This window comes from Halichoerus grypus, chromosome 5, assembly GCF_964656455.1.
Source record: "Halichoerus grypus chromosome 5, mHalGry1.hap1.1, whole genome shotgun sequence".
Taxonomy (NCBI): domain Eukaryota; kingdom Metazoa; phylum Chordata; class Mammalia; order Carnivora; family Phocidae; genus Halichoerus; species Halichoerus grypus.
Genome location: NC_135716.1, coordinates 90,886,911 through 90,911,802, shown reverse-complemented (window position 1 = coordinate 90,911,802; position 24,892 = coordinate 90,886,911). Strand labels below are relative to the sequence as shown.

At 44.4% G+C, this 24,892-nt stretch overlaps 1 protein-coding gene across 3 annotated transcripts in view; it reads left to right on the top strand.

The window, feature by feature from the left end:
- PTGFRN (prostaglandin F2 receptor inhibitor) overlaps positions 1-24,892 on the top strand; it is an 81,413-nt gene that overhangs the window by 17,899 nt on the left and 38,622 nt on the right. For all 3 annotated transcript variants that reach the window (XM_036071023.2, XM_078072564.1, XM_078072563.1), the window contains exons 2-3: positions 19,694-20,062; positions 22,918-23,331. In XM_036071023.2, coding sequence (XP_035926916.2) covers positions 19,694-20,062; positions 22,918-23,331 — 783 coding nt within the window. The remainder of the gene's footprint in view (positions 1-19,693; positions 20,063-22,917; positions 23,332-24,892) is intronic.

Sequence of the window (24,892 nt, the reverse complement as noted above, 5' to 3'; positions counted from 1 at the left end):
GTCCTTACTAGAAAACCAGCTTCTGATGAGCAGGGACCCTGAGCTGCATGTCTGCAGGGCCTAGAAGGTGCTTAGGGAACCCACGGGCTGACTTTCCGGGGTAAACTTCCCACTTGCGCCCTTCATCTCCTCTTGCTGCTTTGAATCTTTTTCATGGTTGTGCCCTCTCTTTATTGCCTCCTTGATCGGTGCCTTTCCCCTGGCCCTTTCTCTGCGAATCCCACACGGCGTCACTGCGAATGCACTTCCGCAGCGGTTACCAATGACCAGTGGTCATCAATTCCATCATCTTTTCTCAGCAATTCTCTGCCTTGACTTTTCTGCAGGTTTGACATTGCCGTTCATTTTTCTTTCTTTCTTTCTTTCTTTTTTTTTTTCAAACCAGAACATCACAGGAGTCTGCTCTAGATACATACGGTGCAGGATGCAGGGTGGGTAGGAAGCGGGTCCTGCTTGACGAGCTCGCGGCCTACTGGGGAGCAAGTAGGTGGGTATGTCCAGGAGTGAATGGCAGATGTATTCTCAGCCCTTCCTTTTTGAGATCTTTGCATCCCGTGGCTGCTAGGATATAAGCCTTTTCTCATTTTCTTCCTAACTGCCTGCAATTTTTTTTTCTTTGCTAAGTCTTTTCCTTCTGCTCTATCTTAAATACAGGAGCTCACGATGGTCTGTCCCTCCCGCTCTTCTCTGCACCCTGTCCCTTGGTGACCCCAGTGATCCCACATCTTCACCTTTAGGCAGATCTCCTTTTCACCCACCTCCCTCCATGCATGTGACTCCACATTCATTTTGGGCTCGGATACCTTTTGGGGGTTTCCATCCCTGCTGCCTGGTGGACCTATCAACTTGCCTAAATGTCACTGGCTCTTTTTCCCCAGGTGTTAGCTTCCCCTCACTGTCTCTCTCATGCCTCAGGTCTGTCAACTGGGGCTGCATCTAGCGTGGCCCCAGAGCTGCTGTCTTCCCATTCCTGGCTTTGCCCTAGTTTGGGTTCTTATTATGTGTCCCCTGTCCTCTTGTAGAGGGCTCCCAATGGGCCTCGTGTGTGTCCGTTCCAGTCTGCCCTTGGTATGCTGCCCTCACCCCCCTGCTCCCCACATGCCCCCTCCACCCCACTCCAGGTCTTTGCTCATGCTCCTCCCCTCAGCTCTAGTCACCTTCATCCTCAGTGTCCCTTGTCCAACGCCCCACCCCCCCAGCCATTTCTCAAAGGCCTCATTCAAGTGTTGACACCGCATGAAGCTTTCCACTGATCCCCATGGCACTTGTTGGTACCTCTCTTTGGTTTCGTCTATGCGTCCTTATATTGTGGTTTTCACGTGGACCACATGGCCCTTAACGTACTCTAAGTCTCTTAAAAGAAGATCTGGAGGCTGATTTACCTTTCTCTCCCACGTCCTCTAGCACCCGGGCTTCTTGCTTGATAGCTCTTTGTCGAATGAGTAAAACTGTCTTCTATTTGTCTAGTGTACCTTAGTGAGGTCTTAGCTGAACCTTCTTTTTTTTTTTTTCTTTTTAATGATTAAACGGCCTGCTCTAGTAGAACCTTATTTGCGTTCAGATGGGATTTTGAAGTACGGCCATATGTGACTTCATTACACATTCTCTGCTGGCTGGAGCTTGTTTAATGTGTACATTGCTGCATTTTCCTCACTTAGGGAGAGGTGGCACAGTCTCTTCCTGCCAGACCTCTCAGTGGCAGACGTGAAGAGACAAAGGTTTTTCATTTGTTGTGTCTGATACTCCAGTTAAGGCTCTGTGAGAGCTTACAGGTTTGACCTTCTCTGCGCTCATCTCTAGCTCCCGCGTGGACTGGGGACTGCGTGTGGATATCCACAGCCCCCCAGTCTCTTTTAATGGCCTTGTAAGGACTCCGAAAGAGGGATTTAGGTGTCCTTTGACAAGGCAAGCTGAAATACCGTAATCTCTCTGTTGCAGTATTTCAGGTCTGCCTCTACCAATGGATTCAGTAACTGCCAATATTTATCTTACAAATGGCTCAGGTTGGAGAGTCCAATTCTTTGCTTCTAGGCAGCTCAGTGAGATGATAAAATTGGAGCAATAATAGAAACAATTGTGAAAAATCCTTCGCAGATAGGCTGTACTCTGTGGGTCTTGATTTAGAATAATGTTGATGATAACCCAAGAAATAAAATCTACATATTTCCCATGGATATCATGAAGGGGTGGAAAAGGGTAGATAAATACAGTTTAGTCTTCATTAGCTTGTCTCTCTTAATGATTCCTCACGGTTGCCAGTAAGCTCTTATTGAAGTAAGCATTGCAGCAATAGCTTACCTTGAAACACTTGCCTGCCTTTCTTTTCTCTCCCCATCCATTCTACATGAGAGAAGAAAGTTGAAGGCATTTACTTATTTTCTTGAGTACTTCAAAGGTAGGGAAATGGTAATCTGGAAGCGATTACCTCTTGCTTCATAGCTATTCCTACTGCTGACAAGTCACAGCAGGAGGATTCCAGAAGTCCTTCCTCTATGATTTTGGGAGAAAGTTCTTTTCACCTTTTTTGAATATGAATATGTGAGACGTTAGAGTTAGTATCGCTTAAAACAATAAAGGCGATAGGTCAGAAAAGGTTATGAAGAAACTGGAAATTATCTTTAACAATTCTGTTTCTCTCGCCTATCCGCTTCATACTGAGGATCTTTAATATTTCCTTTCTTAGGCCCTCATTGTTGTTACTTTGCTGCCTATCTGGTTCACATTGCCCTTGGAGAATTTGAAATATTTTATAGGGAATTTCAAGCTGTTTCTTCTTCCTGCTAAGAGCAAGGGCAAAACCAATATTAGGTGGTAATATCGATTGTGCAGTTGAAAGCTGACCAATCCAGCCCATCTTCGTCTTGACATGGCATGGCAGTATAGAGGCTAGATGAATCTGGGTTCGGGTCCCTCATTTGATAGCTCTTGTGACCTGCAGCAAGTTGTTGAACTTCTCTGAATCTCAGTTTCCTCAGTTTCAGTTCTTAGTCTCGTCAGTTCTGTGACAGGGGAGGTGGTATCCACTTTATGGTTCTGCTCTGTGGATTAATTAAACTAAGTTATGGATAGCACCTAGCTCAGTGCATGGTATAAGAGACACACAGCATATTATTTTTCCTCCTTATACTCTATCCCAACCTTATTGTTGAGAGATATTTGCTGATTAATCAAAGTGAACCGGTTACAAAATAAATGAGAAATGCTTACATGATTTTAGCTGAAATTATGGGTTCTTTGATTTATTAGCTGTTTTGTATTATTCCCCTCCCTCCATTAGTTTGTTATACATTCTTTCATTTTTGTGGTTATTTTAGAGATCAGAATGTACACTGTTGACTTATTAGTGTCTACTGCTGGTCCTTTTATCACTTCCAGGATCATGCAAGACCTTAGAACATTGAAACTCCATTTATTCTACTCCTTTTCTCACTTTTTGTGTCATTGATATTATATATTTTAATTATGCCTATATTTTAAATTCCAGAAGGTATTAGTAATATTGTACTATATAGTCAGTATCCCGTAGATTTACCACAGTTATCCTGCCCCCCATCCTCCCACAGCATCATCCTTTCTGTTGCTCTTTATGCCTTCTTACATTTCCATGATTCCATCTGGGATCATTTTCCTTCCATTTGAAGAACTCCCTTTAGTATTCCTTTTTGGTATTTCTTTAGTACTTTTTAAATTAATTTTCTTTCCCTTGTTGAGAGTTGGTTGAAAGCATATTTATTTTGCTTGCTTTTTAAGGAAATTTTTTTCTGTGGAGAGTTGGAGGTTGGCAGTTATGTTCTTTCATTACTTTAAAGATGTCATTCCATTGTCTTACGAGCAGTGTCTGTTAAAAGTCAGCTGTCAGTTGTGTTGTTGCTTCCTTCTCTTACCTTATAGAGTTTTACCATGATGTTCCTAAGTGTGGTTTTCTCTGTATGTATCCTGCGTAGGGTACCTAGGACTTCTGGAATCTGTGGCATGATGTCTTTTGTCAGTTTAACATCTTGGTCATTATCTCTTCAAAAATTAATTTTGCCTAATTCTACCACATTCTTTCTTTCTCCTGGAGGACTCTCTTACACCTATATTTAACCTTTTTACTGTTTTGATGTGTCTTGTACACTATATTCTGTACTTTTCATCCTTTTTTTGCACCCTAGGCTTCAATTTGGATAACTTGTACAGACTTTTTTTCTGCTACATCTAATCTGCTATCAAACCTACTTGAGCTCTGAATTTCAGATATTCTATATATGTATATATTTCGATTTGATTATTTTAGGAGATTTTAATTAAGGGGTGAAATCCTGTTATCTGTTTCTTTAATAAATTAATCATAGTTATTTTAAAGTCCATACTGATAACACCAACATCTGGATCCCTGTGGATCTATTTCTATTGTCTGTTTTTTTCTCTTTTATATTCAGTCATATGGTCCTGTCATATGGAATGTCTGATAAATTTTGGTTGTATACTAAAAAATTGTGGAGACTCTGCATGATGTTCTCTTTTTCCTAATAAGAGAAACTCACCGTGATCCAATGAGGAATTGAGATGTTTTGAGACTGGATTTCAGTGTTGAGGAGAGCTAGTGTTTTGAGCTTTGCTCTCACTCCAAGGGCATTGCCCTTCCAGGGTTGTAACCAAAAGCCTGGGGTGTTTACTATCGTCTACCTTCCTTTGTAAAGTCAGAATTCCAATTTTTGTCTCCCCAGTACTGGGAGATGGTTGAGAACTTTGCTTAACCTTTTAACCTCCTACTATTTACTTTCTTCTTAGCTTCTCAGCCACTTACCCAACCCCAATCCGTTCCCTCCCAGTGTAGCTTTCATAATGTCAGTTTGCCTTGAGGAGAAAGCAGTATAGCATGTCAGGCTTGTTTCTTTGCTGTTGCCTTTTTCTCTGGGGTCCTGGCTTCTCAAACTATGACTTTCTACAGGGTCCTTAACTTTACTTGTCTTCTTGGCTCCATGAGGTGTTGGGAGGCTCTGGAGCTACACTAACTTCTTAGTCTCTGGCCTCTATCACTTAAAAATTGGCAAATGTTTCAAGAGAAAAAGCAGCGGGGCCTACCTTGGTGTTTTCCTGTGATCTTGGCCCCTTGGTCCTGCATACCTTGATTACTCACAATGCATTCAATTAGCTGTTTCTTGTATTTTATCCATCTTTTGTAGTTGTTTTCAGGGCCAGAGCTGATCTGATGCAAACTGCTCCATCATAGCAGAAAGCAAAAATCTCCTGGAAAAGGAAAGCTGAATTATTGATCTCTTAAAATTTATACCCCACTTACCTCCCCTCCTTCCAAAAGAGTATTTGAGGCAATTTACAATGAAATACACATACACATGCAAGAAAAACCTTAAAATAAGGGTTAAAAGAAAGGTGCAAGGGCAGCAGGGAAGGCAGAGGAAGGTGTAATATAGAGATGGAGAAAGGAGGTTATTAGAAATTTAGACTACATATGGTTTTCATAGTTGACCATCATCTTTAGTACTGGACTTGAAGCTAAGGTACAGATGACTCATGAATTTTATATAAGTTGGGGGAAACAGGACTTGGAAGTTGGAATAGAAAAAAGAGATGAAGTTAGCAGTAAAGATTACATGGGGTATTTTTTGTTTGTTGTTTTTTTTTTTTTGTAGCCTTAGGCAAATTTTTTTAAAAACAGGAGTTCGGAGACTGTAGGAGGTGCTGAGACTTATCTGTAAGGGTCTAACCCAATTAGAGCATTGGGATGTGGGGGGGCCACTTAGGAATTGGGAGTGCTAATGCTTTGGCCTAGAAGCCTTTGTACCACTGCACAGATGTGATGTTAAAGTGCCCTTATTTTGTCTTGAGTTTCAGAGGTACTCTGGGGCTGTGCTAACTGGCTTGGATACAAGAGATACCTACATACTTCTTGTTTTCTGGGGGAAGGATGTACAGTGGTCCATCAATAGGTTTTTTTTTTTCTGGCACTGAATTTTGAGGGAATTTTATCATATAGATTCTTGTGTCATTGAACAACACAGTGGTTTCCCCAATAGTACTTTTGAGACTGATAAAGACATGCTTTTCATATGAAGGTTTCTTATATTAACCCCTAAAAACAAGTGAAGCCACAATTTAAAATTGTTACTTTGAAAAGACATATTTATGGAGAGCTAAATTAATACAGTTTGGTAACCTTTAAGGGTCTGGGGCTCTTAATTTGAAATAGTGGTAGAATTTGGAAAACCAGAGGAAAATTTTGTTCTTGTTCCCCTCAGTTATCAACTGTTGCAAGAGGTTTTGACAAAAATTGGCAATGGGTGGCTATGCAGATACTCTTTGATTTGAAAAGAGCCATATGCTTTAATTTTTTACAAGTTCTGTTTATTTAAAAATATTATTAGCTGTTATTTAACAATATTAAGGGAAATCTGTGCTGAATACCAGACTGCTCATAGCAAGTTGAAATTCTGTTACCAAAATTTAAAATCTTGATTTGTACGGATGAGGGGACATCTCTGTTCTTCATGCAAGACACTGCTTGGGTTTATATCCTTTTAGATTAGAATTTGCTCTTTCAAGCATCTGTTCATACCTGCTTTACTTTTCCCAGTGGCATGATAACATAGCCAGCATTGGAGGGATTTTTACAGGTTGAGCTGGAACATGGAGGCAGGAGTGCCCAAGTGCTCCCAGGAGAGATGGGGAAGGCTTCACAGAGGTGGTGGTGCTGGAGCAGTTTCTTGAAGGGGGATGAGGAGCATTTCAAGTGAAGGAGACACAGAAGCAGGACCCATGGGGCACATGAAAGCAGGGCATTTCGAGAAAATGAAGGGCCATTTGTTTTGTTGGAGGGTAAACTTTAGAGGGTGGGAGAATGGCAGGAGATGAGGGGGTAGCTGTGGGCCAGACCCTGAATGATCTTGTGTCTTTTATTCACTCATTTAGCAAATATTTATCGAACAAGTGCTATGTACCAGGCCCTGTTCTAGGCACTGGCATTCAGCAGTGAACAAAGCAAATAAAAATCACTGCTCTTGTAGAACTCACATTCTAGTAAGAAGAGACAGACAATAAATAATAGTAAAAATGCACAAATACACATCAAGTATGTTAGTGATAAGTGATAAGGAAATTTGGCAGTGCAAGAAGGTGTGCATGCACACACGCGCGTGCAGGAGGCTGACCCAGGAATAAAGATCTGAAGCGGGTGAAGGAGTCTGCAGGTGGAGTGTGCTCTGACGCAGGGAGTGTGTAAGGGCCCCGAGGGGGAAGTGGATCTGGTTTGGTCCAGAAATAGGGGGAAAGCACGGCTGGCTACGGTCAAGGGAGCCGGTGGGAGAGGAGCAGGAGGTTCTGGAAACAGAGGGCCGGGTCCTGTGAGACCTCCGTAGGCTGGGGCTTTTACCTGACATGGGGAGTGCTTGTCGAGTGTGCAGCAGGGTGATGATGTAATCGAGCTTAAGTGTTTAAAATAGCACACTGGCTGCCGTGAGGGGAGTGGAGGGCACGAGTGGAAGCCAGGGGCCAGTTGGGAGGCTGTTATCCTTCAGGTGAGAGGGATGGTGGCTTGAACTGGGGTGATCATGTGGGAAGTGCTGGGAAGATCGATTGTATCCTGGAGGTGATGAGGAGCCTTTACAGACCTTGACCAGTGAACGGACATATGATTTGTGTGTTAAAAAGATGATTTTGGCAACCATGTGGAGAAAGGATTACAGAGCCGAGACTAGGGGCTGGGTCAGTTTCCCAAGCTCCAATCACTAAAAAGAAAGAGAGAGACCTTATAAGGGCTGTAGGGTCCTGCCTGAGGGCGCTGTGGGCAGCTTGTTAACCCTGGTCAACTTCTTGACAAGGGGACAGGAATTGACAAGATTTACACATTAGGGAATTCCTTTATAAACCTTGCCAAGAAAGCAGAGTGGAAGGCTTGTGATCAGGTTATTCTAGCACAGTCTACAAAGCAGATAACTACAGCTCCTTCCCAGCGCGGGGCTCCGTGGTGAGGGCGCACAGTCTGGGGGTTGGGGGGAGGGGGTTACTGCTGTCTCTGCTTCACATGAGCAGATGAGGTCCATTGGCCTCAAGGAGGTTAAGCACCAGGCCGTACTGTCCCTGAAGGGTCTCTCCCCACGACACTTCTTCTGAAAGGTCTCTTAGGGAGATGCAGAATTGTCTGGTCATGGCTAAAATTAAACATAAAAAAGAGATTGCATATTTCCTTTGTGAACTCTGGTGATGGACAGCTTCAGGGCTGGATAGTTCTGTATTATTTCAAGGCCCTGGGTTGCCAGTGACAGAAATTCACCAAAGGAATGTAAGTGGGGAGGAGAGAAATTGCAAGAAACTGAAATGTGCGGGGGAGGAAGTGTGTGCGTGCGTGTGTGTTGTGTGTGTGTGTGTAATGATTAAATGGTGTGGCTGGATCCAGTGGCTTATATGATGCTGTTGGGTCACTAGGTCACATTCATTCCACTCTGGTCCAGGTGCTGGCCTGGCTCTCCTCTCTGGATGCCCTCCTTACCCAGTCAGGAGGGCTGCCCAAGTGCAACTTCAGAGCAAATCATCTCTCTCTCTCTTTTTTAAATTGAAGTACAATTGACATAAAATATCAGATTTGTTTCAGGTGTACAAAATGGTGATTCAACCTTTGTATATATTGTAAAATGATCACCTCAATAAGTCTAGTTACCATCTGTCAACATACAGAGTTAATATAATACTATTGACTGTATTCCCTACACTGTACATTATATCCCCATGACATATTTATTTTATAACTGGAAGTTTGTACTTCTTGATTCCCTTCACCCATTTCACCTTCCCCAACTGTCCTCTGGGCAACCACCTGTCTGGGCAACCACCAGGCTGTTCTCTGTGTCTAGGAGTCTGGCTTTTGTTTGATTGCTTTGTTTTTTAGAGTCCACGTGTAAGTGAAATCATATGGTATTTGTCTTTTTCTGTCTGATTTGTTTCATTTAGCAGGATACCCTCAAGGTCGGGTAGATACCCAGAAGTGAAATTGCTGGATCGTACGGTAGTTCTATTTTTAATTTTTTGAGGGACCTCAGTACTGGTTTCCACAGTGGCTGCAGCAAGTTACATTCCCACCAACAGTGCACAAGGGTTCCTTTTCTGCACATCCTTGCCAACACTTGTTATTCTTGTCTTTTTGATAATACCCATTCTGACAGGTTTAAGGTGATATCTCATTGTGGTTTTGATTTGCATTTCCCTGGTGATCAGTGATCTTGACCATCTTGTCATGGGCCTGTTGGCCATCTGTATGTTTTCTCTAGAAAAATATCTATGCAGATTTTCTACCCATTTTTAAAATCAGATTGTTTGGGCTTTTTTGCTATTGTATGAGTTCTTTATATGTTTTGGATATTAACTCCTTATTGGATATATGATTTGCAAATATCTTCTGTTCAGTATGTTGCCTTTGCATGTTGTTGATGGTTATCTTTGTTGTGCAGGAGTGTTTTAGTTTGATGTAGTCCCATTTGTTTATTTTTGCTTTTGTTGCCCATGCCTTTGAAGTCAGATCCCCGAAAAAACATCACTAAGACCAATGTCAAGAAGCTTACCACCTATGTTTTCTTCCAGGAGCTTGGTGGTTTAATGCTTACATTCAGGCCTTAAATCCATTTTGAGTTGATTTTTATATATGGTGTAGGAGAGAGGTCTAGTTGCATTCTTTTGCTTATAGCTGTTCAGTTTTGCCCAGCACACTGTATATTCTTGCCTTTTTGGTGATAAATTAATCAACCAGATATGCATGGGTTTATTGCTGGGCCCTATTCTGTTCTATTGATCTGTGTGTCTGTTTTTATGCCAGTAACATACTGTTTTGATTACTGTAGCTTTGTAGTACAGGTTGAAATCTGGGAGTGTGATACTTCTGACTTTGTTCTTGTTTCTCAAGATTGCTTTGGTGATTTTGGGTCCTGGGGTCTTTTGTGAGTCCATAAAATTTTAGAATTATTTGTTCTAGTTTTATGAAAAATGCCATTGGGATTTTGATAGGGATTATACCGAATTTGTAGGTTGTTTTGGATAGTATGGACATTTTAACAATATTAATTCTTCCAACCCATGAGCGTGGAATATCTTTCCATTTATTTGTGTCCTCTTCAATTTCTTTCATCAATGTCCTACAGTCTTCAGTATACAGGTGTTTCATCTCCTTGATTAAATTTATTTAATTTATTCCTAGGTATTCTTTTGGGTGCAATTATAAATGGGATTGTTGTCTTGATTTCTCTTTCTAATGTTTCATTATTACTGTCTAGAAGTGCAACAGATTTTTGTATGTTAATTTTGTATTCAGCAACTTTACTGAATTCAATTATCCTAGCAGGGTTTTTTTTGTGCAGTCTTTATGGTTTTCTATCTCTAGCACTGTGTCATCTGCAAATAGTGAAAGTTTTACCTTTTTCAATTTGGATGCCTTTTATTTCTTTTTCTTGCCTAATTGTTGTGGCTAGAACTCCCAATACTATGTTGAATAAAAGTGGGGAGAGTGGGCTTATTGTCTTATTCCTGATCTTAGAGGAAAAGATTTCAGCTTTTCACCATTGAATATGAGGTTAGCTGTGGACTTGTCATATATGGCCTTTGTTGGGGTATGTTTCTTCAGTACCCACTTGGTTGAGAGTTTTTATCATAAATGGATGTTGAATTTTGTCAAATGCTTTTTTGCATTTATTGAGATGATCATATGATTTTTATCTTTCATTTTATCAATGTCGTATATATCATATTGATTAATCTGTGGGTGTTGAACCAGCCTTGCTCCCTGGAATAAATCCCACTTGATGATGGTGATCTATTTAATATATTGTTGAATCCAGTTTGCTAATGTTTCATTGCACATTTTTGCATCTGTGTTCATCAGGGATATTGGCCTGTAATTTTCTTTTTTTTACGGTGGTGGTGTCTGGTTTTGGTATGAGGGGAATGTGGGCCTCATGAAATGAATTTGGAAGCATTCCCTCCTCTTCAGTTTTGGGAAGAGTTTGTGAAGGATAGGTATTAAGGCTTCTTTGAATGTGTGGTAGAATTCACCAGAGAAACCATCTGGTCATGGACTTTTGTTAGGAGGTTTTTGATTACTGATTCAATCTCCTTACTCTAGTAATAAGTCTTTTCAGATTTTCTATTTCTTCCTGGTTCAGTCTTAGAAGATTGAATGTTCCTAGGAGTTGATCCATTTCTTCTAGGTTGTCCAATTTGTTGGCATGTATTTGTTCACAATAGTCTCATTATCCTTTGTATTTCTGTGGTATCAGTTGTAACCTCTCTTTCATTTCTATTTATGTGATTCCTCTTTTTTTCTTGGTGAGTCCAGCTAAAGACTTGTCAGTTTTGTTTATTAAAGAATTTTCTTTATCTTCTCAAAGTTCTTAGCTTCATTGATTTTTTTTCCTATTATCTTTTTAGTCTTTATTTCATTTATTTCCACTCATGATCTTTAATGTTTCCTTCCTTCTAATTTTGGGCTTCTTCCGTTCTTCTTTTTCTAGTTCCTTTAAGCATAAAGTTAGATTGATTATTTGATACTTCTCTTGCTTCTTGAGGTAGGCCTGCATCGCTATGAATTTACCTCTTAGAACTACTTTGCTGTGTCCCGTAGATTTTGGTATGTCATATTTCTGTTCATTTTTCTCTGGATATTTTTTCTTTAATTTCTCTTTTGATTTCTTTGTTGACCCAATGGTGTTCAGTAGCATGGTGTTTAATCTCCGCATATTTGTGGGTTTTTTTAGTTTTCTTTTTGTAATTGATTCCTAGTTGCATACCATTGTGGTTGGGAAGGATGCTTGATATGATTTCAGTCTTCCTGAATTTATTGAGACTTGTTTCACGGCCTAACATGTGAGCTGTCTTGGAGAATATTTCATGTGCACATGAGAAGAATGTGTATTTTGCTGCTTTTGGTCGGAATGTTCTGTATATATCTGTTAAGTCCAACTGGCCCAATAATGTGTTGTTTAAAGGTGATGTTCCTTGTTGATTATCAGTCTAGATGATCTATCTACTGATGTAAGTGGGGTTTTAAAGTCCTCTACTATGATTGTATTGCTGTCGGTTTCCCTCATTAGGTCTGTTAATATTTGCTTTAAATATTTTGGTGCTCCTATGTTGGGTTCATGAAAATATATAAATGTTATATCTTCTTGCTTGCTTTAACCCTTTGTCATTATGTAGTGGCCCTGTTTGTCTTTTATTAGAGTCTTTGTTTTAAAGTCTATTTTGTGTGATGTTAGTATAGCTATACCAGCTTTCTTTTCATTTCCATTTGCATGGAATATCTTTTCCCATCCCTTCACCTTCAGTCTGTGTGTGCCCAAGTGAGTCTCTTGTAGGCAGTGTATAAATGAGACTTGTTTTTTAAAATCCATTCATCCATTCTGTGTCTTGATTGGAGAACTTAGTCCATTTACATTTACATTTATAGAGAGGTATGTACTTCTTGCCATTTTGTTCATTGTTTTCTGGCTGTTTTTGTAGTTCCTCTCTCTGTTTTTCTCTTCCCTTGTGGTATGATTTATTTCTTTAGTGTTACATTCCTTTCTCATTTTCTTTTGTGTATTTACTGTAAGTTTCTGCTTTGTGGTTACTGTGTATTTACTGTCCTATGTATATAACAGTCTATTTGGATTGACAGCAACTTAAATGTGAACACATTCCAAAACTCTACGCTTTTACTCCCCGCTGGCCCACATTTTGGTTTTGATGTCACATTTTACCATTTTATTTTATACATTTATTAACTAGTTATTGTCACTTTAATTTTACTACTTTTATCTTTCAACTTTCATACTAGCTTTATAAGTGATTAATCCACTACTTTTATTATACATTTACCTTTTTTTTTTTAAAGATTTTATTTATTTATTTGACAGAGAGAGAGAGAGAGAGAGACAGCGAGAGAGGGAACACAAGCAGGGGGAGTGGGAGAGGGAGAAGCAGGCTTCCTGCAGCACGGAGAGCCCGATGCAGGGCTCGATCCCAGGACCCTGGGACCATGACCTGAGCCGAAGGCAGACGCTTAATGACTGAGCCACCCAGGCGCCCCTACATTTACCTTTTCTAGTGAGATTTTTACTTTTGTATGTTTTCTTGTTGTTAATTAGTGACATTTCTTTTCAGTTTAAAGAAGTCCCTTTAACATTTCTTGTAAGGCTGGTTTATGTGATAAACTCCTTTAGCTTTTGCTTATCTGGGAAACTCTTATCTGTCCTTCAATTCTGAACAATAACCATGCCAGGTAGAATATTCTTGGTCAGAAGTTTTTTCAGTGGAATATGTCACTCCACCCTCTTCTGGCCTACAAAATTTCTGCTGAAAAATCTGAGGGTAGCTTTATGAGGTTTTCCTTGTATGTAACAAGTTGTTCTTCTCTTGCTGCTTTTAAGGTTCTCTCTTTATCTTTAACTTTGGACATTTTAATTATAATGTGTCTTGGTTTGGCTCTCTTTGGGTTTATTTGAAGTTCTCTGGACTTGCTGGACCTGAATGTCTGTTTCTGTCTCCAGGTTAGAGAAGTTTTCAGCCATTATTTCTTGAAGTAAGTTTTCTGCCTTTTTTCTGCCTCTCCTCCTTCTGGGACCCCTATGATATGAATGTTATTGATGTTGTCCTATAGATCTCTTATCTTCATTTTTTTAAAATTCTTTTTGCTCCTCTGTCTGGGTGATTTCCAGTGCTTTGTCTTCCAGTTCACTGATCCATTCTTCTGCTTCATCCAGTCTGCTCTTGAACCCATATAGTATGTATTTGTGTTCTTCAGCTCTGTGACCTTTGCCTGGTACTTTTTTTTTTTTTTTTTTAAGTAGGTTCCATACTGGGCCAACATGGGGCTTGAACTCATAACCCTGAGATCAAGAGTTGCATGCTTAACCAACTGACCCAGGCACCCTGCTTGGTACTTTCTTATATCTTATCTTTGTTGAAGTTCTCACTGGGTTCATGCATTCTTCTCCCAAGTTTGGCAAGCATCTTTATGACCATTACTTTGAATACTTTATCAGGTAGATTACTATCTCCCTATCATCAAGGTCTCGTTTTGAGGTGTTTGTGTGTGTGTGTGTTTTCTCTTGTTTGGAACATATTTCTCTGTTTCTTTATTTTGTTTGACTCTCTGTTTCTGTGTATTAGGTGAAACAGCTTCCTCTTTCAGTCTTGAAGGAGTGGCCTTGTGTAGATAATGATCCTTCTTGTTCAACCTTGCCCTAGCTCTTGGTTGTCTCTCGAACCTTTGTGGTTGTATAAGTAGCCTGATTTATTCTTGATATGTCCCTGTTGTTGAGGGTGTGCCAAGACCTGTCAGTGTTCCAAGGGGACGAATCTCATTTATCACCTAGTTTCAGGTTGATTAGAAGCCAGACCCTTAGGCAGCAGTTTTTAAAGTATGCAAATATATCCAGTCCTGTGGGGCTGCAGTTGTAAACCCTGCTGGCCTCCAGGGTTGGGCAACCATTGCAAAAATTGGGGCTCCAAACGAGTGTATAATCTCACTGCAAAGTCTCATCAAGCCATAGTGAGGCCAGTGGGGTGCACAGGAATGGTATCTCTTTGAGAGATACCCAGGCACTTCCCTGAGAGCGCCTTCATAGCCTTCAGATGTGTTGGAAACCTGAGAGTTGTCCCTCAGGCTGAAGCTTCAGGATAAGTAAATAGGCCTTTTTCACAGGAAGGCAGTACGTGTGTTTCATTCTGCTGTCTCTGCAGTGCCCTGCGGGTGTTGGCCTGCCAAGAACTGTCTTTCTGATTATTAGAGTCCCTTGGAGCTCAGGAACACCAGCCCCCTTGGCCACCAGGGCCAGGTAAAGAAGGGCTGTGTCCTGCGTGGTTTCTGTGTGGCTGCTGACCTTAGCAGGGCAACGGGGGGTTGTAGGGGTGAGGCACACTCACCAACTTCGGAAAGGCAGTGGGAAAATGCCCTCACCGTGCATGCCTCTGGGGTTTAGCAGTGTAGCCGGAGCGGGCCCTGTCTGCGTGCATGTATTGTCCCAAGTTGGGGAGGGGGGAATGCCATGACCACTGGTGCTCACCAGCCCCAGCCAGGGGGTGGGGGCGTGTCACAAGTGCCACCTGCGCTCATGGACTTTAGCACGGGTGGGAGAGAATGCTGTGATTGTTCATGCTCGCTTGCCCCTGCCAGGAAGCTGGGAATTCCTGCAGCCACACAGGATCTCCAGCCTCAGCAAGGCGGCAGGACAGCGGCATAACCGTTCCCCACCCCGTCCGACCCGGTGAGGCAGTCGGAGGGTGTGTGCCCAAGCACCCAGTCTGCGCTAGCAGGGTAGGTGGAGAGCTACAAACAGTGTCCACCAGTGCCTCCATCCCTGGAGAGAGCCCGGGCTGCCCCCTGCCCCTCCATCAGATGCCCCCAGGCCAGCAAATGAACCTCCTTTACATACAGTCCAGGTGCTTTTGAAATTGGTGCTTTTTCCGCCAGATTCTGGGGCAAGTGAGACTGCAGGTGATCCCTTTAAAAGGAGGATCTTGGTTTCCTGTGGCATTTTGGGTTCCTTGGATGTCAGCCAGAAGTTTTTGGGAGCTCGTCTCTCTGATGCAGATACCCAAGGGTTCGAGTGCCTGATGTGGGGCACTGTGACCCCTCACTCCTCCAGGAGAAGTGCCTGTCCGGTGAGATCCTTCCCTCTGGCGGGGTCACTGCAGGGCGGGGTTGGGGGGGGGCGTGTTTTGGCCAGACCGTGTCCCTGCCTCACCCATTTCAGTGAAGTCCTATTATCTTTTGTTGTGGAGAGCAGTTCATCTAGTTTTCAAATCTTTTCCAGAGGGAAAGGATCCCTGTGTAGCTGTTGATTTCATGTGTCAGGAGGTGAGTTCAGGACCTTCCTACACAACCACCTTGGATTCTTTTTTTCCACAAATCATCTTTATAGTACTCTGATTCCAGAGGAAGTGAAAGTTTCTGAGTAGCTTCAGCAAAAATGAGCCAGGAGGATCCTGACTGACCTGATTTCAGCCAGTGTCCATCCCTGGGGCTGGGTCATTTAGGGTCAGCCCCATCTGAGGAGCAGTTGAGGAACACTGGGCCACAGGCACAGATATGCTGCGGTTTGTCAGAACTAGTAGGTGTGAGCTCATGGGCGTTGTCATCCTATGAGCACCGAGTTGCCTTAGGAAGAAAGTAGCAGCATGTTTCAGCCCTACTGCGGAAGAATATTTGGGGTTGGGGGACGCCTGGGTGGCTTAGTCGGTTAAGCGGCTGCCTTCGGCTCAGGTCATGATCCCAGGGTCCTGGGATCGAGTCCCGCGTCGGGCTCCCTGCTCAGCGGGGAGCCTGCTTCTCCCTCTGCCTGCCGCTCCCCCTGCTTGTGCTCTTGCTCACTCTCTCGCGTGTGTGTGCGCTCTCTCTCTCTAACAAAAATAAATAAAATCTTAAAAAAAAAAAGAATATTTGAGGTTGGTTCTGTTGTCTGCAGGAAGAGATGTGACCCATAGGCCTGAGTTGCAACTCTGTTTTTAAGGGGAGTGCTTTTGGGCGCAGCATCTTTTCTTCGAACTGGGCAGCAGTCTGGACCTGCCCCCCAGCCAGGCTGGCGCACAGCCCCCTGCTCAGAGCACACACTAACCTTACCACCATTTCTCTCCTATGGATGCTTTCCCTTTTCAAGGGAAATGATAATGGGTGGTGAAAACCAGAGATGGCTTTTAAAAAGTGTGCAACTTTTTTTTCCCTTTTTACTCCAACACAAATTAAATGTTTTCGTTGTATTCTGGTACACACACACCTTTGTGTACGTAAAATGTACTGAAACAGTATTTACTCCTTACTAAATGCAGTGGACTCTAATATTTCCTCTTCTGTTTCATTGTATTAAGACACACACACATGCTGGTCACAACCACTATAAATTCATTTCACAACCACTAAATGGCAACTCAGACTTTGAAAAACATGAATTAAATCATTGAAAAACAAGCAACAATGGAATATTAGTTTGCTCGGGCCGCTGCAACAAAGACCCACTGACTGGGTGGCTTAACCAGCAGAAACACGCTCTCTCACAGCTCCGGGGCTGAGCAGGCCACTTGTCGGCGGGGTCACTTCCTTCAGAAGGTGAGGGGGAGTCTGTTTCAGGCCTCCCCGCCAGCTCCTGGTGGTTTGTGGGCCATCTTTGATGTTCCTTGGCTTGTAGAGACTTCACCCCCATCCCTGCCTTCATCTTCACATGGTGTTCTCCCCGTATGCATGTCTGTGTTCATGCGGGCTTCCCCCTTTTTAAGGATACCAGTCATTGGATTAGGGTCCCACCCTGTTCTCGTATGACCTCACCCAATGGTGTCTAATAACCACGGATCACGTCTGCAGTGACCCCGTTCCCAAGTCAGGTCACATGTTGAGGTACTGGGGGCTAGGACTCCACCGTATGAGTTTTGTTGGGGGGAGCGGAACTCAACCTGTAACAAATGATAAAAATACAAAATCGAAAAGACATAAGTTCCTATCTTATTGAGCTCTTATTACATGGCAGACTCTCAGCCAGGCATTTTATTTCATGAACTCAGTAAATCTTTCTTGCCCCATATGATAGTTGAGGAAGCCAAAGCTGAGAGAGGTCAGTCTCTCAGATTTAAACTTAGGTCTCCTTCAGAGTATATCCGTGAGGGTAAATCTGGTGTGGTAGTTGCTCTTGCAACTAAACTTTTTGGGGAAATTACTCAATTTTGTGTGTGATTTCTGTGTAAAACATAACTGATTCCCTTATAAAAATATAATCTCTCTGTATCAGGAATGAGCTCTTCCCAGTCGTTCTAACAACTTCATGCTTTCTTTTCCTTTCACTATAATTGTTAGCATGGTGTTGATTTTGTTCAGTTTTTTAAACAATGAGTATTTTTTCAAAATTCTTACAGTTTTTGAGCGATTTTTTGAAAAAAGATTTTATTTGAGAGAGAGAGAGAGCTCGAGCAGGGGAAGGGGCAGAGGGAGAGAAAGAGAATCTCAAGCAGACTCTGCGCTGAGTGCAGAGCCAAGGCAGGGCTCCCTGAGATTGTGACCCGAGTCAAAATCAAGTCAGATGCTCAACCAACTGAGCCACCCAGGAGCCCCTTGAAATTTTTTTTTTAAAGATTTATTTATTTATTTTTGGGGGTGCCTGGGTGGCTCATTCGGTTAAGGGTCTGACTTCGGCTCAGGTCACGATCCCAGGGTCCTGGGATTGAGCCCCACATCAGGCTCCCTGGTCAGCGTGGAGTCTGCTTCCCCCTCTGCCGCTCCCCCTGCTCGTGCTCCCTCTCCCTGTCTCTCAGATAAATAAATTTTTAAAAAATCTTTAAAAAATTTTTTAAGAAGATTTATTTATCTTGAGAGAGAGCGCAAGCACGGGGAGAGGGGCATAGGAAGAGGGAGAGAGAGAATCTCCAACTGACTCCAGCTGAGCACAGAGCCCGATGTTAGCTGGATCTCACAACCCTGAGACCATAATCTGAGCTGAAATCAAGAGTCAGATGCTCAACCGACTGAGCCACCCAGGCGCCCTGAGTGATGTTTCTTTTGACATAGCTATACCTGATGTTAATATTGAAGAAGAAGTTAATTTAGAGAAACTTAGTGAATGTGCCCTCATCCCAGTACGAGGAATATGTGTGGGATGCGGGTGTTCTATTTTGTGTTATGTCACTCAAATACAAAATAAAAGAAATTTTTGACTTAAGAAAATAAACAAACTTGGGTCTCCTGGATTTCAGAGCCCATGCTTTCCCTTGTTTGCCTTAGTGCTGTACCTGTTCCTAGAACATCAAGCAGGAGCCAGACAAGTTCACTTGGTCCAAATTGAAATGCTATGCACAGGTAATAAATGCAGTACAAAATCGCACTGAAGTTCACGGCAAAGGAGATCCCTTAAAGGACACACAGGTGAGGGTCCCTAGAGCCCTATCAGAGGCCTGGGAGGTGTGTGCTCTTGGGGCAGGGAGTGCCAGTAAACTCTTGGCTTTATCCACTGAACTCTTCCCCAGCAAGCTGCTGCATTCCTAACAACGCCCAGCAACCAGCGAGACAAGGCACGGTCTCCCTTTGTGCTTCCCTATCCTCATTCTGAATTTAGATCAGGGTGAAGAGCAGAGAGAAGGAAATGAGCCAGAAAATAGAAAATTAATACTTGGTGGAGTCGTCATATTTTAATATTAATTTATAGGCAATGTCAGATAACCAGAGTTAAATCTTTTTATCAGCAGGCCGCTCTAGGGTTTAAAAATTGGCATCGATCATTGTAAATCAGGTCTCAGGAGCCCTGGGGAATGGTCTCTAGGGATGAGGGTTGATCTAGGGTGGGCAGAAATGTAAATACTTGATTAGCTGTGTCCTTTTCTTTCACACCACCCCTAAAATACTTCTACATCACATTGAGTGACAATGGTATGTTAAATAGTAACGGGAGGGAAGAAGCTATTCAGGTTTATGGTTAGCCTACTTTTCATACTTGTCTTCTTCCCTGTCAATCCTAGGAAACTGTTGTGGGAGAGGCACTCATTTCAGGGTCATATTCCTGGCTCCCAGTTCTAGGGATAGGCTTAACTAACTCTTTCTGCGCAGCCCCAGGCAGCACACCATTTTCCCAGGTGGCCAGATGTCACATTTTTTTTGCCACGAGCCCGTGAGCAGGAGCACCCATGGGTTTGACACATTTATACTGGGATGACCTTCTGTGACTCAAGTCCTGCCTCTCATCTCTTGTCATTGCAGCTCTTTGTCGAGGGCGCGTGGTGAGAGTCCCCACAGGGAGCCTGGTGCGGGTGGTGGGCACTGAGCTGGTCATCCCCTGCAACGTCAGTGACTATGACGGCCCCAGCGAGCAGAACTTTGATTGGAGCTTCTCGTCTTCGGGGAGCAGCTTCGTGGAGCTGGCCAGCACCTGGGAGGCGGGCTTCGCAGCCCAGCTGTACCGCGAACGCCTGCAGAGGGGCGAGATCGTGTTGAGGAGGACCGCCAATGATGCCGTGGAGCTCCACATCAAGAATGTCCAGCCCTCAGACGAGGGCCACTACAAATGTTCAACCCCCAGCACCGACGCCACCGTCCAGGGCAACTATGAGGATACAGTGCAGGTTAAAGGTAACATCCTCACCGGGTTCATCGGGGCAGACTTTTCTCTGCCACTCTGCTTTGTCAAGGTACTTAACTCCTCTGGGACTCTGCTCCCTCCTCTGTCCAGTGGACGGAAGTATCTTACCTGATTAAAAGCGGAGGATAGGCCAGGTCCCCTCCAAGGGCCCTTTCTCTTCACTACGATTCTGAACCATCCGTGGCTGGTGTGGTGGCAAAGCCCAGCTCTGAGCCAGGCTGCCCGCACTCAATCCAATTGCTGGCTCTACCAGCTGTCACCAAGTGGCCGTGGGCGTGTTACGTGCCTCATGTTCCTCGTCTGTGAAAGAGTGCTCCCCTTAAAGGTTATGAGGACAAGGTGAGTTAGCATGTGTCAGGCCTCAGAGCAGTTCCATAGTAAGCATTCATAAGGTTTGCACTGAGAAGGTGATGGTCACGGTGATGTTCACTTTTATGGGAATATCAGACACTTCGAAGCTCATGTCTTTCTTTGTGCCCTCCACCAAGGGCAGTTTGTTTTGGAATTTGTGTGGGTTATATGTAGAGAAAGAACGATGTGGTCACTGCTAGCTTATGATGGAACCCTACTAGCTTATTGGCCTGATTCTGCAGAGAATCACACCTTATATATCTGGAAGGTTTGGGGTTTTGTGGGGTTTTTTTTTTTCCCTTTTCCAAGTCCTATTAGATTTATTCCCACATTCAGTTCTCTAACCCAATGAAGAAGATCAGGCAGACTATTTCCCTGATTCACATAGGAGGAAATGGAAGAGCATAGGTTAATTACTTGCCCAAAAATCATATAGCTAATTGGTAAATGAGCGAGAACAAACTAATTTGGGGTCAACAAAATAGAAACATGATTATTATTTTTTTAAGATTTTATTTATTTATTAGAGAGAGAGAGACAGTGAGAGAGGGAACACAAGCAGGGGGAGTGGGAGAGGGAGAAGCAGGCTCCCCGCCGAGCAGCGAGCCCGATGCGGGGCTCGGTCCCAGGACCCTGGGATCACGACCTGAGCCGAAGGCAGACGCTTAATGACTGAGCCACCCAGGCACCCCTAGAAACATGATTATTGTTATTATTACTTAATTATGCATTTATTTATAGCCTGCCTTATTCCAAAAAGCATTTATATCAGAGTAGGGAATGTAGGTAACGATTGGGAAAGTAGAGGATGTACGTGATGATCTAAAAAGAAGGGGCTGCTCCAGGTATTCATCCCCTCTGTAATGATGTACAGAAACCTGCTATGTCTCAGGGGCTGTTCCCCTCATTCGACTCAGGAGGGAATAAAACAGCCATATCCATTATGTAGGTATTAAAACATCGAATCTACCTCTTCCATCACCTCTTCTTTATAGAAAATCCTAAAGATGTTTTTTAAAAAAAGTCCCATGAGACATTCTTGCATTGCAGTTGAATGATGTGTTGCTTTTAGTCATCACAAACATGCTGTACCTCCATTAGGTTAGATGCACACTTATCTCCCCTGTAATTCTTATCTTGAGGAGTAGGGGGCAGCAGGAGAATTCCCCCTGACCCTGTCCCCCCAGTATCTTCCTGTTTCTTCTGCAGTCTTTGGAAGGAAGGAGCAAGGAGAGGCTTTCCTTGGGTGAGGAAAGCAGATAGATGGCCATGAATGAGACTGGCTGGCTGCTTAGGTAGGGCCTCTGGTGGCTGCCATGCAGGGTCCGGGGTCTGTCTGGTCTTCAGCTTTGTGGGTCTTGAAACTGTTCAGCCACGTGCTGACAGATATCTGGCCTCGAGAACCGAGTCCTGTTAACTGGACTCACAGACTGGTGGATATACTAGGTCATTATATTCATTTTGCAGTAGAGAAGGGTCTTTGGGATAGGTCTTTCTAAAGATAGAGCAGTTTTTTCTCAAGGACACTAAATTAGTTTCTAAGTGTGGAATATCGAGAAAAACCAAAGAAGTAATGAATAGTAGGGTTGGAGGGTTCTTTTATCCAGCTTGTAGACAAGCCTCAGAGATTGGCCACGCCCCTTGGTAGAGGCCTTTTCTCTGGTTATCTCAGTTATCACTTCCCTTCCTAAATAGCACTCACCAATACTTTCTGGATTTCTGGCCCCCTCATTCTAGACTCTGTAAAGAGCCAGCCTTTTAGGGTACATAGCTGAGGGTTCTGTTTTCCTTGATAGGTTCCTTTTCTGCATGTACTTTCTGCTCACCCTAGTTGTTCTCAGGCATTTCCCAGGCCTCAGGGCACAGGCAGCTCATGCCACACTTTTGCCCTCTTTGGATCATGCTGCTTTAACTGGTAGAAGATTCTGGAGCCTGGTGCCCTAACAGAGGAGTGTGTGACGGTAACAGCCAGTTATTTTACCAACATTGCTGAGCGCCAAGCACCTCTGCTTATCACTCTTTCAGCGCTGTCAGCTCCCTGAGATGGTTCCAGTTGTCATCCCTTTTTAGAGATGAGGAAACTGAGGCACAGAGGAGTGAAGTAACTTGCTCAGGGGTGGCAGAAACCCATCCCCAAGGCACAACTCCCAAAAGGGAGTGTTCTCCCTTCAGTTCTAGCTGGGGGGGAGGGTGCGGGGTGTCTTTAGTGCCTCTTCTTTTTTTTGTTTCTCTTTTTTTTCCTTCCTTTTTCTCCCCGTTCCTTTTTCTTTTTTCCCTTTTTTCTTCCTTTTTTTTTAAGTTTCTTTTTCAGGTCAGAAAGTCAGTTGGGATTACACACGCATTAAAACGGGAGAGCGTTCCCGCGTGGGCGCTAGAACAGGGCAAGGGCGCCGCGCCGCTCCCGCGGGGGCCAGAAAGCCCCAGAAGGGGGCGGGTGCCGGCAGGGGCAGCGGGCGCGGCGAGGCGCGGCTGACGGCTGTGCTTCCTCCCGCAGTGCTGGCCGATGCCCTGCGCGTGGGCGCCGCCGCGCCGCCCGCCCCGGGCCTGAGCCTGCGCCTGGGCGAGCCGTTCGAGCTGCGCTGCGCGGCCTCCACGGCGTCGCCGCTGCACACGCACCTGGCGCTGCTGTGGGAGCTGCAGCGCGGCGCGGCCCGGCGGAGCGTGCTGGCCCTGACCCACGAGGGCCGCTTCCGCCCGGGGCCCGGCTACGAGCAGCGCTACCGCGCCGGCGACGTGCGCCTGGACACCGTGGGCGGCGACGGCTACCGCCTGGCCGTGGCCCGCGCCCTGGCCTCGGACCAGGGCTCCTACAGGTGCGTGGTCAGCGAGTGGATCGGCGAGCAGGGCAGCTGGCAAGAGATTCAAGAGAAAGCCGTGGAAGTGGCCACCGTGCTGATCCAGCCAACAGGTGAGCTTCTGGAACTTGTCTGGCTTACGCTCTGGCCTGTTTTCCGGCCAGGGGCCGGGTAAAGAACCAGCCGGGAGCCCCGTCCTTTGCGGGACAAGGTCGGTGCTGGCCACGTCCTCCCGTTGACGGGCAGGGCGAGTAGGGTGGTGGTGAGAGTTTGGGGAAGGTGTATTTGTTTTGTGCCGGCTGCCTGTGGTTTTGCTTTACAGCTGCTTCTCATCTGATTCATACTCCTGGGACTCTGCGAATTGCATAAAACACTAAGACAATTTGTTGACTGAAAGATTAAGTCCCTTCAAGTGCCAGAATGAGGTCTGGCCTGGTGTTCAGGGGGGCTTCGGGGCGGAGCTGCCCCCGCTCTGCTCCCTTTATTTTGTTTTGGCTTTATCTTATTTGGGTGTTTCCTGAATTTCTGGATTGGCTATTTTGCACAGCCGTTGGAGTACGGCCGGCTCTCCCCCAGACATCTGGTCTACCTTGGCTCCTCTAGATATGCCATCCCAGCTAGATGAGACTTCTCTAGGGCTGGGCCTCTTCTTGGTCTGTGTATGACACATACCCCAGGAGTGTGCATCCAGCCCTGGGGTCTCCCTGCAGGCGGTTCTCTGTGCTCTCACCTGTGAACCAGCCTTTGTTTTTGAAAAAGCACACACACACACTTTCCTACTCCTATTAGAAAGCAAGAAAATACAAGATACATTTTTAAAAAACCATAGAAAGTAAGAGAGGAGAAACAAGCTGTTATTGACTCAGTGTCCAATAAACATTAATAAAGAACCTACTGGATGATCAGCTCTGTCTGGGCCCTGGGGTCATAGGTGCTTGAGGAACATTCCTGGGCCTCATAGAGCCTCTAGCTCCAGCAGAGACAGTGTAGGGAGACTATCTCAGGATGAGGTCATTGCTGTGGATGGATGGCTGTCCTTGGTTTTCTGGGAGGCGAACATCCTCAGATCTGTCGCTGCTGCCTCCTGCTTTGTAAACTGGGAAGACCTTGGGCAGACTCATTTCCTGAGTATAAATGTGAATGTGTAGCCGCTCTGTTGCTCAGATGGGAAGGAAAGCAGGAGACGGTCCTCACGGGGAATAATTTCCCCCTCCAGGCTGCATGGTCCTGAGCACTTCATTCTGCATTTATACCACTGCCCAGGAGTTGGATTTGGTAAAAAAGCAGCACTGAGGTTCCTGAGTGACTGCGGCCATCAGTGAGGTGGGAGGTGCTCTTGCCGAGGAAAGGGGCTACTCATCATGGCCAGTCTTCCAGTGGCCGCAGAAATCACTTTCTAAGTGGACTCAGGTCGCCTGCGTTTGAGGACATGATCTGCCTGGAATCTGTCCTAAGAAACTGGGATATTCAGTTTGCATCACACAACTGTTCTCGGTGGGGGGTGGGGTGGGGGGGTGGAGCGGCAGAACGATTAAGAATTTCATATTTGCAACAAGTTATCTTTTTGTGCAGAATTTCAATTGTAAAGGTATTCTTTATTTCAGACAAGCCACAAAACCCATAATACCGAGTGTAAGACTTGAAAACTCTGAACTTCTTATGCACGTAATAGCA